The sequence below is a fragment of the Ptychodera flava genome, chromosome 1 (assembly GCF_041260155.1).
Source record: "Ptychodera flava strain L36383 chromosome 1, AS_Pfla_20210202, whole genome shotgun sequence".
NCBI lineage: Eukaryota > Metazoa > Hemichordata > Enteropneusta > Ptychoderidae > Ptychodera > Ptychodera flava.
In genome coordinates, this window is record NC_091928.1 from 55,517,464 (window position 1) to 55,532,457 (window position 14,994).

At 35.3% G+C, this 14,994-nt stretch overlaps 1 protein-coding gene across 1 annotated transcript; it reads left to right on the forward strand.

The window, feature by feature from the left end:
* Nucleotides 1-2,466: 2,466 nt before the first annotated feature.
* LOC139147880 (uncharacterized) lies at nt 2,467-5,063 on the forward strand. Its single transcript, XM_070719128.1, has 3 exons — nt 2,467-2,476; nt 3,008-3,469; nt 4,750-5,063. Exons 1-3 carry the CDS (start codon nt 2,467-2,469, stop codon nt 5,061-5,063), a joined length of 786 nt encoding a protein of 261 aa, XP_070575229.1.
* Nucleotides 5,064-14,994: the final 9,931 nt, after the last annotated feature.

Below are 14,994 nucleotides of genomic sequence, written 5' to 3' on the forward strand. Positions count from 1 at the left end.
AGTCTGTCTGTGTTTTTGCGGCCGGGGAAAACTAAAAAAGTGGCATTTTCTGGAGCGTGTGCCCGCGTGTTGCCTGTTTGGTGTCCACTTACACAGTGAACGCCGCCATACCTTGGCGTCCTTTTAAAGGGAGGTTCCGCCTTTAAGGATTACCTACCTATACCCTACCTCATGACTTTACTTTGTACAAAATTTGGGAAGAATTATACATGACTTTTTACAGCGTACATGTGATCGTACAGTCAACAAAGATCAACGAAAAACGTGAGCTTACTATTGATAGGATTAAATGACTTTTTCCACCAGGTGACGGTGGGGGAATTCAACCTATTACATTTCGTGATGATAATGATGATGATGATGACGATGATGATGATGATGATGATGATGTTATGCAACAGAATGGTGCTCACCTTACGTTGGTAAGTTAAATACTGAAGAAACAGAATAATCAAACAAAATCGTCTTGAAGCCCCAACATCAATTCAATGAGAATTAACATAATGTTTAAGCATACACCCTCACTTTTTCTTGAGGGTCTATGGTTTAAGGTAGAATGCACCTCGGGATAAATATTTGGACTCTCAAGCTTTTCCAATTCTTTTCTGATCTGCGGGTTCATTTTAAATCTCTATGTAAGAAACATTTTCAACCTTACCAGCATAGTTTTTTCCGCACTCGAAAATTTTATTTTTCTCCATAAAGTTCACACAGGGATGGTGACCATTTTGAATTTCCAATATCGGTAAATCAATGAGTAATTTGTTTCTTCAGTACTAAAATTTGCATGGTGACCGGCCCCCGATGTTTGTTCTTGATTTTAAAAGACTATTGCCGAAAGATTGCTTGAGGAAAGTTTGAACAAAGGTCTTTCACTATTGAGGTGCATACTACCTTAAAAGAGTGATAAGTGGTTTATTTGACACTAACAGTAAGTACTATCACTCTTTTAGTTTATGACAATTCAGAAAAATTATTAAGTCACATTTTTATAGACTTTGTATCATATATTGGTTGGTATAGTGTTTGTACACACATTGTTACAGTACCTGTGTATTAACGCTTTCTTCATGGGTATTGGGCCCCTCAAAAATGTTCATTTCTGCAAATAAATGAGCTCATGCATAACTCTATTCAAATGCCATACTTTACATTGTCTGAAAGCCTAGATATTGACAGTACGTGATGCTGTGATCTTTATTTTGTAATCATTGCTCATCTGGGGATCACATGATGGCTACTTTGAATAACGTCTACCATTCGGTTCTTATAACTGAAGTATCAAAGTACCCGAGTGAGCCTGTGCATACATTACAATCTGCATCAATTTGCTGTACTGTAAATAATCATACAAAAGGAAACATAAATATGCCAGAAAACTGGACTTGCAAGGATATTGAGTGGTGATAGAGTTAAAAGCTTTTCCTAAATGCGAGCAGGCTTACTCATGGTTATCTGTAAGTAAAAGTTTGACGATGATTTCAGGAAGTGTTCATGCATCATGCAATTGTCCAGATTTATACTATCTTGTTCTTAACTGAATGACTGACAACGTGCCGGTACAGTTTCGTAATTCGTAATTATCAATATTACCAATCATTTACATTCAGTGCTTGTGTGTCAATGTTGTTTATATTAATTATGCTGTTCAATCCTAGCACAGCATCATGCATCTAACAATTACCTTCAGGCTGTTAAAATGATCTACCGGTATATACTGGTATAAGTGAACACTAGCACTGTACTCTTGTATTGTTGTGGAGTTTTCTACTGGAACATCAATAATCTTACCTGATGTTTGCGATTTCATTTAAGGGTGAAGACCTCAACTTTTACAGCAAGCAGCAGTTGGTGGTCAAGCTGTTGAACCATCCAAGACAAACCTGGAACAAAGTGAGTGTGCATTCATGTGAACTTGAATTTTGAAGAAGCACTAGTTCCAACCTTTGCCCCAGTTCTGGTGACTAACATCATTTTGTAAAATGTAACTTTAAAAGTGCAATCAAAATAGTGCAATCCATCCAGGTGTTTTCCCTTCATCATTAGGATTATTTCGGTATATACCTCTCTTTTGCTTAATGTTATTATGACATATGGTCTATCCAGGGAAATTTTCAAGAGATTATGCATGAAGAAGACAGGAAACTTAATTTGTGCACCCTTACATTTACTGTGTAGGTAATGAACAGTCAATGTTGTTGCTGTTTTCACTTGATCCTGCACATGGAATCACATCATCCACTGAGACTAGTGTACAGACAATGTTCAAAGCTGAGAAGTGTATCAGACTGAAAGGAAGGCAGTGTGATATGCTGCAAGTACTGACAACAAATACAGACACAGTTCAACATATCCTATCCTGTAGAGAGGATATCTTAGCACTACTGGGTGTTACAAGGTATCTCTTGACTGATGCACCAACTCAGGACCTGACAACTCAAGGTAAATCACCTCTAAGTGTCGCAGATGTCAGAATGTTAGTAACCAAGAACTTTGTACTGATAATGTCTCTTTCTTGATGAAATGTTTAATCCAGTACAAGTGCGGTATTGGTTACATACTTTACAATATCTTCTTATGTTCCATCTGTCTACCAACCATACTGTTTTGAAATCTGAGAATGACAATTTAGAAAACTTTCTGACATTTCTGCTATCTTTGGTCTACTTGAAAATTGTAATGTCTGGTACACCAATAAATCAGTCTCAGATTGTCTGCAAAAAGCTGGTTATATACTACATCTCATGAACAACATCAAAAAACATGGTCTACTCTGACTGCAGATGATGTGACAATCATGACACTACCAATAGAATAAGTTTGCCATACAGATAGATTTGTTTGTTTCTTGTCTTGATATTACAAACAATAAATTTAGGTTTTGTATAATAGGTATATAAATCACTAAATTTCACAATGCTATTCAAAGTATTGAAATATCCATTGTGATGATATTATATCAATGTATATAACCCTACCTTTCTTTTCAATTTTCTACTCATTATAGATTTTGAGGAACAACTCGTCAAGGAGGGCACTCAGGTTCTACCAGGCCAAAATGTAGATGAGAGAGTTAGTTCACTTGTTAGGAGTTTACTTCTGTTCCAAACCAGTGACATTCAAGTTAATCAGTATTTGGTTGAATATCTGTTAGAATTAGGCCAAACAGTGACAAACTCCAAGATAGATGTAGAAAAGATCATTCTTGAATGTCAACTAAATGAGGCTGACAGGGAAAAGGCAGCTTTGGAAAAGCAGATAGGGGATCTTTCTAAAAGATCAGATAGCAAAGAGTTTATCAGAAAGACTTCTGAAATGAAATATGAATTGTTAAAGAAAGAAAAGATCATAGGGGAACTACAAGGAAGACTAGCAAAATTAGAAGGTCCACATTTGACACCATCAGATCTTCATCAGACCGAAGAAGGATTTGAACACCAGTATACCGCATCAAAAGGAGAAACAGAAGGTAACATTATTAAGACGAAATTAAGTGAACAGTTACATAACATCATATGCAATGAAGGAAACCTGAATTACATTTAATACCTTTCAGAATCAGAAACAAATTTCTGGCCATTTAAAACACAACGAATTCTCTGCAAAAATTAAAAATCTGAGTTTATAACCACTTTTAAGTGTAAATATTTTTGAAAGCCTACATATTGGCAAGTGCTGTGATTTGTATTTTATAATAATTGTTTTCATAAGGATCATGTCTCAGTAAATTTGAGTAATCTCTCAAAAGTCGTTTCTCTCTGTCCAGTATACAAAGACAGCAAATGTTTCCAGTTGCAATCTGTAGGATTAAGAGCTGTTGTATCAATCTTGCAAAAAATGCCTGCAATTTCTGTTTGAGGCTCTTTGTTGTTCCCTATTGCCACAACAATTTTCTACTCTTACACCTTTAACAAGACTTAACAAAATTTGAACACACAGAAGAAATTTGACACTCATAATACTGGCAATCATTATGCTGTTTTTAAATGGACATTACAAAAAAAAAAGAAAAAGATTTTTGAGACACTCTTCAAATGTTATGCCACATGATAATAATTACAAAATACAAATGAAAACATTCACCAAAAAAGAGGCTTTCAGCAAATATACTTTATGGGATGGTGAGACAGGAGTTTTTTGCAGAGAATTCATTGTATGAAGCAGTCTATCTCATTTCTGAAAACAGAGAATTTATGGCTTCCTGCAGGTTTTTGAAATCTCTTTATATATGTCTCCATCACATGTACATTGGGATGACTGTTTCACACAGCTAACCAGTGGAGAACAATGGTAATCAAATGGAAATTAAGGTTTGCTTTCGTTGGCAGCACTGATAATGCACATTACACTAATAATATCAGTGAATAATATTTATTTTTTTATTAGGAATGCAGGACAAGTAAACATGCTATATGATGAAAGAATTTGCTTCAATACTGGCTAGAGACTGCAGTGTTCAAAGTGATTTTGCTAATCACAAAGTCACCTTGTCCAAAAAATGAACCCTCAAATTCAGTATTTGTACATAAATTGTAGTGACCCCTACATGTATTTTTGAAGTCCTAGATCAAACACTGGTGATATACATACCATAGCTTCAAAGTGAATTGTGGATCAGTGCCAGGGGTAAAATGCATTGGGGTTATGTTTGTGTTGAGAATATGATGAAGAATGTCTACTGAATTTCCATAAACTAAAAAAAGTAGAAATTGGAATATCAAAATTTACTTTGTTTTTATGAATTTTCAGCAAGTGGCCTTCACCAACCTGATGAAACCGAGAGAAGTAAAACAGAATATTCTAGGATGATGGAGACAGAACATGAGCAGTATGGTCATCCAACACATCCACATACCGATATGCCAACATTCAGGAAACGTCAATTGGAGGCAGATCAAAAGAAAGAAGCACTACCTCAGAAAAAGCCTCAAAGTACAGACAGTGGAATCAAAACAAGTCATGGAGCAGAAGCATCAATAACCTCAGTTACAAAAGACAAGACAGGTAAATGGCACACTTTTAGTTTTAAATTGCTAAATTATGCCTTTCTCATTGAAATTTGAAATGGTATTTCTGACATGCAGATAGAGTGGATGCATGTGAGTCATAAGTGATGTATACACTCCAAACCATACTAGCACCAGAGATGCCAAAACTGTGATGACTATATTCAGTCTTGGTGATTTTTAAAATTGTCAATGCTATACCATAATGTTTTTCCTATCATTAGCCAATCAGCGGCCAGAGCGCCATCAGTAAAAATAGTATTTCCTGGCAACCTCCATATGTGTCCATAGTTATGTACACCATAGTGTGTTTGAACTCCATCTTGCTATAAACTCTTCCACTGCGGTAGAAATGAATCATAAACATCTTGACTATTTTTACCATTACTGGACTCGTTGTGGCAATGATCGTATATGGATCATGTTGACAGTCAAATATTTATTGACCTTCATAAGACGGAGGCTTAATAAGCGGCCGAAACTGCCTTTCACTCTTGGCAGGTGATTTGTGACCCTGGTGTGACCTCTTCTTTATTAATGATGTAATCTAGTTGATGATTGGCTTATAGTCGGAATACATTATCATAATGAGTCACCATTTGGGAAATGAATCAGACTGATATTAAAACTGAGAAGACACAATACATGCAATTATTTGATTGCTTGCACTACACATGTGCATCACCAGATGTACACAACAATTTTTAACACATTGACACCAGAGATTAGCTAAAACAGACAGTACATGAGTGGAAGTTTGTGAGTCTTATGTACTTCACCTGATGTACACTAAAAACACTTTGACACAGTACTATCACAACTGTGATAACTTTACAGTATATGTTGTATCTGAAAAACAGAGTATACAACATGACAACAACTATAATTTATCAATATCATGCAAATATGTCACTGTACTTTGCAACAATAGATTATATATGCATCAGTATTCAAAATAATGACTTAGACAAAACCCTGAGATGCATTTGGTTGAACAAATGATGAAAAGCCCCAGAGATCTGAAGCTTTAGACTAAATACCAATGCAATGTCAGACATCAATCTTGATCACATATTCAAACGGTGGAAGATACACCTTTAAAAGCAGGATATCTCTGACAGATAGCAGTTGCAAAAGAATTACAGTACAGTTCAAAATAAACTTTAAATGTTACTTACATAAATGATTCCACTGCTCTCCTTCATGTCCAGCTTTCAATGTGCACAGTTTCTGACTCCATCATATTGCACTTTGCATTCCATCATGTTGCTTGAATCTACTAAATAGAGTTATGTAAAACAGAAAAAAAAACAATGAATGTTATGAAAAAGTTGATATTTGCATTTTGAAAAATTAATTTATGTATGAAATTAATCATTTCAAATGTTACTTGTCGTACTGCTGCTAAAATTCAAAAAAGCAAAAAAAAAACTTTGATTCAAAGTGGCGTAGCTTACATGGTAAAGAAATCTGAATTTATCTTAAAGTTTTATTTCATCATGGCAAGATTACTTAATTGTTCATTTTTGAATCTTTGGAAAACATTTTATGATTTCTGGTCATAAGCATATTTGTAGATGAAATACAGTATTAATGGTATCTGTTGTCTGCATATGTTATTACTAGACAATTTCAAATACTAAATACTAACATTTTTCAACAGTGTACAACAGTGTAGATATGGTAACATGAACTACAATGATCAATAAAATGTCAGCATTGTACAGAAATGATGATGACTGGCTGTGAAATGAGTACATTATACACAAAAACAATAAATGTCACTAAAATTTTGGGATGACAAAATTGAAATGATGTGAGGTTTCTAGGTTTATGGCATAATTTCAAAACTATACTGCATATTTTTTGTTACCGATGTAACTGTAAAGTGATCGATTGGCTAAGGAAACCATTTTGAAGTTCTTGTGCAACACAGTTTGAATGGAATTTGACTGAGACTCAACAAATACAGAAGATATTCACAACTTGAAAAAGAATTTGTGAATGACAAGCCATAAAAGTGTTGCTATGCCAATGCAGCTTTCCCTTCTTAAAAACATCAGACCATAACGCTACTCTATACAAAAAAAAATATACAAATATAATAAAATACAGAAATAATAAAACTAACAAAACAGGGAAACGAGCTCAAGTGTTAACAACTGTCCAACTTCTTACACAAAACATTCATTCTGTATTGCCATGGTACAGTGTTGAATCTAGGATCTTAGGATTGGGGGACATTTGGGCCCACTGCCTTAAATTTTGGGGGACATTTTCAAAATTTGGGGGACAATTGTTTGGCAGCAAATTTGCATATTAATCTGCATATTAAATTAGCATTTATTTAAAATAAGTCTATGATGTCTTTGTACATCTATTCAAGAATATAATTGTTTTGAATAAAGTATCACAAATTCACTCACATTCATAGAAAAGATGCAGCACATTCTGTTAGTCTCAAGAGATAATTCTTTCAGTATTATGCAAAAATACAATTGACAATTTCCCCACAGTGAGAAAAGTAAGTTCATTTGTCATTTCACAGCTCTCATTGATAGAGCAGGACTTTTTTTAATGACTAAGTAGTCTCGATCTCTGCAGCAGTAAGTTCCAATAGACATAAAAGGGTAACCTAGGGAGTCTAGAGTGATGACGCTTTGTCCTAAGCAAGTTTGGAAAATGGCCGACACCATGTGCTGCATCGGGGCAAAACAAACACAGCACAACGTCCCGACTCTGACAATGCAAGCCGTGCAAGTATTAGTAAATGCATTCTTACTGAAGAACTTACATATGACCCGTGGTATAAGATCTGAATAGATATTCCTGTTGTTCTCGCTAGATCGAATTTCTTGGCAAGACATGCATGCGTGACCGTGGCATAACGACTTTGACAAACAACATGAACCAAGCTACGTCTAGTATCTCGATCCATGTGGACACATGAAATGTTTCAGAAAATTTTGGAATTTGGTTTGATTTCCGCTTGATCAAGAACATGTTTTTTCTTTTTGAATGGAATAGGTGTGTTGGCTACATTTTCAAAAACCTTTCTGTGTGAGAGTTAGTTTGAAATTACTCCCGTACGTGAATTTTTTTCTCGTCACGGCTGTCAGTCAGTACATTCACAAACAAGTTTTATTGACAATGTAACAAACGCAAATGTCATTTCAAACGGACGTGTGCTGCTAAAGTATTTATAAATGAAATCATTGGTAACATTCTAGCAAAATATAGCAAATCATCACGCAAAGTGGTTACGTTTAACAATGAAAGAAAACACACGTTGACCTATTTACAGACCCCCCTATTGTGAGTGCGCCCAAAGTGACGCACTGGGTAGATTTCAGAGCGGGATTTTTTGCTGAAACGCGTCAATCCCGCGATGGCGCGCTCTAGATTCAACACTGCAATTGTAACATGGGATGATACCACAATGATCATAAATACTCTGAAAAGCTTGATCACAACATTGACTTTTTGATGCAATTTAAATTTTATTACTTTCTGTTCTCAGTTTCAAAGCAAAGCTGCTGTAGAAATTTATTTTCCTGCCTTCATCTGTGACCTTTGACCTTTCAAGGCAACGGTCAAAGAATTATTTAATAAAATTATCCAAGAAAGGTAATAATTTGGCAACATGATATTCTTTTAATCACAAAATGACTTTATTGTAAATCCGTTATCGTCAAAATATGAAATGAGAATTTTACAGAAAACATAAAAAAATGGTAATAATATTTTTTCAAATAACAATACAAAAGATTTATTACACTTTATTGTCATCTAAGTAGCAAAGAAATCATTTTTGTACCTAAAGGGCATTTTATTTGTACCTCTCATCAGTAAAGTCACTGATTTGCTTAAGAAAAAATTGGTTTGCTATTATCCAAAGCCTATTTTTGAAATAATTTTGATGTCCATGTACCTGTACAAATCAAGAGAATATAGGCAAATGGTAATTTTTGAACCACAGTCTAAAAATACGTTGCTATGGTAACATGGCTTTCTGTGAACTAATAAAGACAGAGTATGTTAGGGATACCTGACGTAGTACAATTAATACCACATCAAACAGGTGCAAACAAAACATGTATACCGTACAAGGGTAAAAGGTTTTTCTAACACACTAGAATAAATAAATTCAGTAACAAATTTGCACTGATTGTGTTGCCATGGTGAAAAGCAATTAAAAAAATAAAAAAAAAAATAATGGTAGATACATCAAGGAGCTTGGCTGTGTAATTTTCAATATTTTTCAATATTTAATCTCATTTCCCAGGCATACAGGTTACTGTACTGCCTATTTATCTTGCTTTGACCTTTGACCTTTTTAGGAAATACATATGTACACAAATGACATATTTTGTACTTCACTCTACAAAAAGAGTTGCTATGGTAACATGGCGGTCACTTAATCAATTACATCTGACAAAGTTCCCTATGACACTATAATAATGTCATAAAAATAATGAAAAAGCCATGATGTGTCAACATAGGCTAATAACATTTTAAAATGACCATATTTGACAAAATATTGTCATTGTGTTGCCATGGTAAACAGATAAACTTTGAGAGATGGTGACAATAAATACCCTAAAAACTTTGGCTGAATGACTGACTTTGTCTTTAAGTTCAATTTGTGTCAATATTTGTCAATTGTTCTTCTCACTTCCAAGGAATATGAGTTACTATACAGCCTATCATCTATCATTTCTGTTGTGTATTATATATCTATTGACCTTTGACCTTTCAGAGCAGTGGTCAAGAAGGATCATAAATGGTCATCAAGGACACAAGTTCAAAACTGTGAGAGGTCTGGCATTCCACAACGATAAACTTTTGGTGTGTGACAGAGACAAAAATATTGTACACATACTGAACAAAGATTACACTTGTGAAAAGGAGTTGGGCAGTTTCAGTGGTCAGTTTGCCAAGCCATTCAAGCCACTGTCCATAGCTGTCTCTCAGGACAACCTCTACTTCATCCTTGATGACAGTAATGTGCAAATAGTTGTTTGTGATCAAAATAATAAAGTTATCAGAATAATTACCCTACCTACAAACTCAGATCCCGGTGCATAGCTCTTGTGAAGGGGTTTGTTATTGTCACAGAGGTCAACGGTCATCGTGTCCTGAAGTACAGCCAGACTGGACAATACATTGCAGAGTGTCTTGGTGGTCATCAAGATGATAGGCAGACACCATTCAACCACCCCTTCTTTGTCGCTGTCAACAGTAAGGATGTCATCATGGTGTCTGACTGTTGGAATCACTGCATCAAGTGTTTTGATGCTCAGTTCAATTTCCTGTACCAATACGGTCACCGTGGTCACGGTGATAGTCAGCTGTACTACCCACACAGCATTGCCGTTGATGGCGCTGATCATGTTTATGTTTGTGATGACGGCAATGATAGGATTTCGATTTGGAGTGAAGATAGAACTTGTATAGATCATCTTTTCCATCGTCAAGTGATCTACCCCTTCTACATGGCAGTGACCGCCGACGGTGATAGAATTGCTGTTAGAGGATATCCCAGCGATGAAATCTATGTATTTTCTAAGTAGACAGAAACACCAAGATGATGTGTAATGTCTAAATTTCATCAAAATATTGAAATTTGTTCAAAAGTTTTGACGCGCTAATTTTAATCGTCACTCAAGCGTGACGAAACGATCGGCCTGCACTGTTTACATCACCCTCCAAACTAATAATCGGTTATTTCTCGCATTTAGAACCGATATTCTGGGCCAAAAATATTCAAAGTTGTTGTCGCTACTCCTCTAGAGTTTGAACATGATGAAATTTAATAATTCAGACACATTTTCATTGAAAAAATCGAGGAAATTTGACAAGAAGTGTACGACAATCGACGGTGATTTGTCAACATCACAACACATGAGTCATGTCAACAAATCAATATGGGGGTTATTTTCTGCATTTCAAACAGAATTTTGAACGGAAATATTTAACATAACGTCACTTCATGTCTTCGATACAAATATACCAAAAGTGGGTTGTTTTGGAGAATTTCTACTGAAATATTTGAGTCATTTTGTCAAGAGGTGTGTTCTGCAATGCAAGCTTGCTGATTACAGAACTGATCCCATCACATCTCAACTCGTAGAGAATGGCGAACAAACAGTTGTGTGTGTGAAATAATGTTTTAAAAAATTACCTGCTTATCCTCTGTTATCTCTGTCATGTATGGTTTCAAGTTTTCCATCGATGAACCAAAATCACCTCTGTACATATTATAAAATCTTCGATTGGAGCGGACCTCATGCTGGCGCGAAGCCATTCCGATTTGCTTTGAACTGAGTTAGTGTAGAGGGCGCTATGAACAGCTGACCGACAAACTCTGAAACTGACGTCACAGTGCCGCAAATCAGGGTGGGCGGCTCAGGGGATCACGAGTAGAGTCGACAATAATGTTAATTTTCAGTTTTCATATTAACTTGTTTGCTGCTTTGTCCTGAACTTATTCTAGGATGCCATATTCTATTACTCAATGAACATTTTCTGAATAAGACTATTCAGAGATACAGATACAGTGGGGTTTTTACTGCTCACGATCACAGTCACCTGTGATCGGTCTATTCTGCTCGGCGTCGATGCCCCATAGACGTGTGTACATATGCCTGAGAAGTAGTTCAGGCATATGTAGGCCTACATAAGTCTATGGGGGTATCGACGCCGAGCGGAATAAACCGACCACAGGTGACTGTGTCACGATCTTGAACCATTGGTCAACAGGCATGGATACAGTGCACAACCCTTCAAAGAGGTCAAAACGAATTAAAAATATTCTTTTGCGATGTAAAACAATGACTATAAAAAGAATCTCAAGAAAAGAATACAAAGAAACATAAAATAATTGAAAAGGAATTTGACTTGGTGGAACTAAAGCCTTTCAGAGCGGAATTAGACCATAGGCGACTGTGTTTCAGATGGACTATTTCCTTGACTTGGCCACGAATGTACTGTAGGAAGAATTCTGGTCTAATAAAATCGTGAAATAAAAAATTCAGTAGCACACCCCCGTAAATATTGCATATTTTTACTCATCGTGTTTTATGAGAACATAGAGTTTGCAAATACGCACGCCACTTTTGAAAAGTCGGGGGAAAAGAAGTTGAGAGCCGGCACGCGGCAGGTTTAGTTGGGTGGTAGATTAGGTTACGGGAAATGCAAACACTTTTCCCCCGGTCTGATCTTTTTTACAATTTTTTTCACAAAGTCGTGGAAAACATTTTCATTATTTTGATTTATTAACACAGAGCTGTCAAGTTTTACGTGCAGACCGCCGATAAAAGATTGAGAAATTCGCATCGTATTCAAGCTGTTGACTTCTGTTTTTTCATTGCTGAAGGGTAGAGTCAATGATTGATAAAACTAACAATAGGTAATTTTGTAGTAAAATGGTCCTTCAATAATTTTCCAATCTAGCTAAGATTTACTGTGGTTTCTACCTTCTTTTCTGCAGTGCGCGACATTGTCGAGGAGCGGAATTTAAAGAGCCCGAGAGCTCAAGTTTGTTCATGCATTTGGTAGACTTTGGGAAGTGAGTGGCGCCCTCACCGATCAATATTCTCAACTACTTTCGTTTATGCTCAAATTACGTTTATGAAAATACGGTGTGATTTGAAATGATATATAAAACAAGATAACAAGAAGTGTACTGTTTTTTTGTAAACGTTTTACTTCGAGTATGAATTCTTTAAGTTTAGCATGTAATCTCAGTTTTAAATTAAATGTCCATTTTGAGACATTTTTAATTTTATACTCCGTTATTCTTTACATTTTGTAAACCTTCATTGAATACCGATAACATGTCGATCCACAGCTGTGTTGATTCTCATTCCCATCTTTCTTCAAGGTTTTTTAAACAATATATTAATTCATTATTGGCATATTTGTACTATTTTGCATTTTATTTGTGGTTTACTTTTCTTGTTCATCGTTGAATTTTGTATTTTATTGGCTGAAGGCCTGAAGTGAAAACAACCAATACTTTATATGTATTATCAATATATAATTCTTTAATTCATAGAAAAAGTTATTCTTGATTCCTGCCATATGTACCATCCAAATCATATATTTTCAAAATTTACAGCAAAGGAAACTAAAACTGTACATTCATAAAGAAATCAATACTGTTTGGTTTTGGTACACTGTCTCATGGCAATGCGATGTTTTTCCCAATAAAGTGAATGGATTTAACAAATGTAATGTCTTGTTTTTGAATGAATGAGCATCTGTAATGTTCTGTACACAAATAACGTTTGGGGAGGGGACTGGAGGAATCGCAACTGACATCTTTTTTTCAGATCCCCCTCAGAACCCTCAAAATTGTTCAAGTCTCCCCCCCCTATTATCATATAGCTTATTAGGGATGCATGCAAAGAAATAAATAAACATGTATTGGGCAGTTCTACTTGCAGATGTTTGAAACTACCTATTATCAGCAGTTTGTAGAGCCATATTTCAAATTGTCATAGTGAAAATCTGAGCACAGTGGCCTACCAAACAATATTTTTTCAAAGGTACAGGACTTATACAACTTAAGATGTTGCTAAAAATTGACAAAACTGGAAAGTTGAAATATTCCATAAAATAAAAGTTTTAATCTCTAAAATTTTTGGTGTAATAATGGCAAATTTGGTAGAAAATAAATAATTCCATTCAGTCACACATTTTTTTGCACAGAGTCTTTACTGTTTAAAAGTTTTACATTGACAAATGACTTTCAGTCTGGACTCTAATTGTTTGGGATTTTTTATGAAATATCATACATGTTTAGATTTTTTCGAGACAAAAGTCATGAAATGTGACAAATTGGTTCTAGATTTTGTTTAATCATAACTAACATTAAAACAATTGATGACATTTATATGTTATTCATTTTTCTTTGAATTATCTGACAAACCTTGTAATTGGAAAATGCGAAGGTAAAAGGGAACTAAACAATTTTCAGGTTCCCTATAGGCAGCGCAAAACTTTAAAGTCCCCCTCCGAGAAAAAACGATGAAAACTTTGAGAGATTTTTCAAAAATTTAAACAAAAATCAAAGAAAGAAATTGTCAAAAATTTGAATATACAAACTTTCTGATAATGTTTACTAAACTATTTGAGAGCATCCCTGTAAAGCTACATATCAAATTTGGAAGCTGACAGACCAGTGGTATATAAGAAACTGATGGTAGACCAAGCGCTCTCTCAAAACACTTGTGTAAGTTTCATCATATGAACAGACAGTTAGTGAGACTTGTACATTCCCGTGCAGCAGTCACAAGTTGACTGCAGAGGATGGGCAACAGACGACAAAGGAGAATAAACTGACTAGTAATACGGTGCCTTATAGGGAGGCAGTCGTCGGAACTCTGCTCAAAGGTTGCCAGGGACCCCAATGACCGATGTAAACATTGTGTCTAGGGTATGTTGGCGATTGATGAAAGTTAAAACATGTTTATTAATGATGAAGATCGTAAAATTTAAATGTTGTGTAGCTACTGTTGACTTGATGCATCTAGATCTCATGCATGAAGTACATTGTTTGTAAACAATAAAGTCACACACAGGCACAGTTCCGACGACTGCCTCCCTTTAAAATATGTCAACATCAATAACACAGTAAAGGCAATGTCTAGGCACTGGGGTAACATATAAACTCTTCTACCACTGAAATACATCTTAACATTGCTGTAATAACGGATTCCTTTTCAGAGCAAATTTCGAGTTTTGGAGCTAGATGCAAATTGTGAATCATTTCAAAGACATTCTTTGTCACATACATCGTGTAGCAGTCTGAATGCTCCTCTGGAAATCCAAACAGAAAATAAACTCTGATTACCAGTTTGATTGTCATTTATGAAGCAGTTAGTAAAAAGTTGTCTAACATAATGCTTTCAATACGTACAGTTCTCAGTGTATTCTTCTAACTCTGTTCATAAATACCAAACACACTTATTACACACAAAGA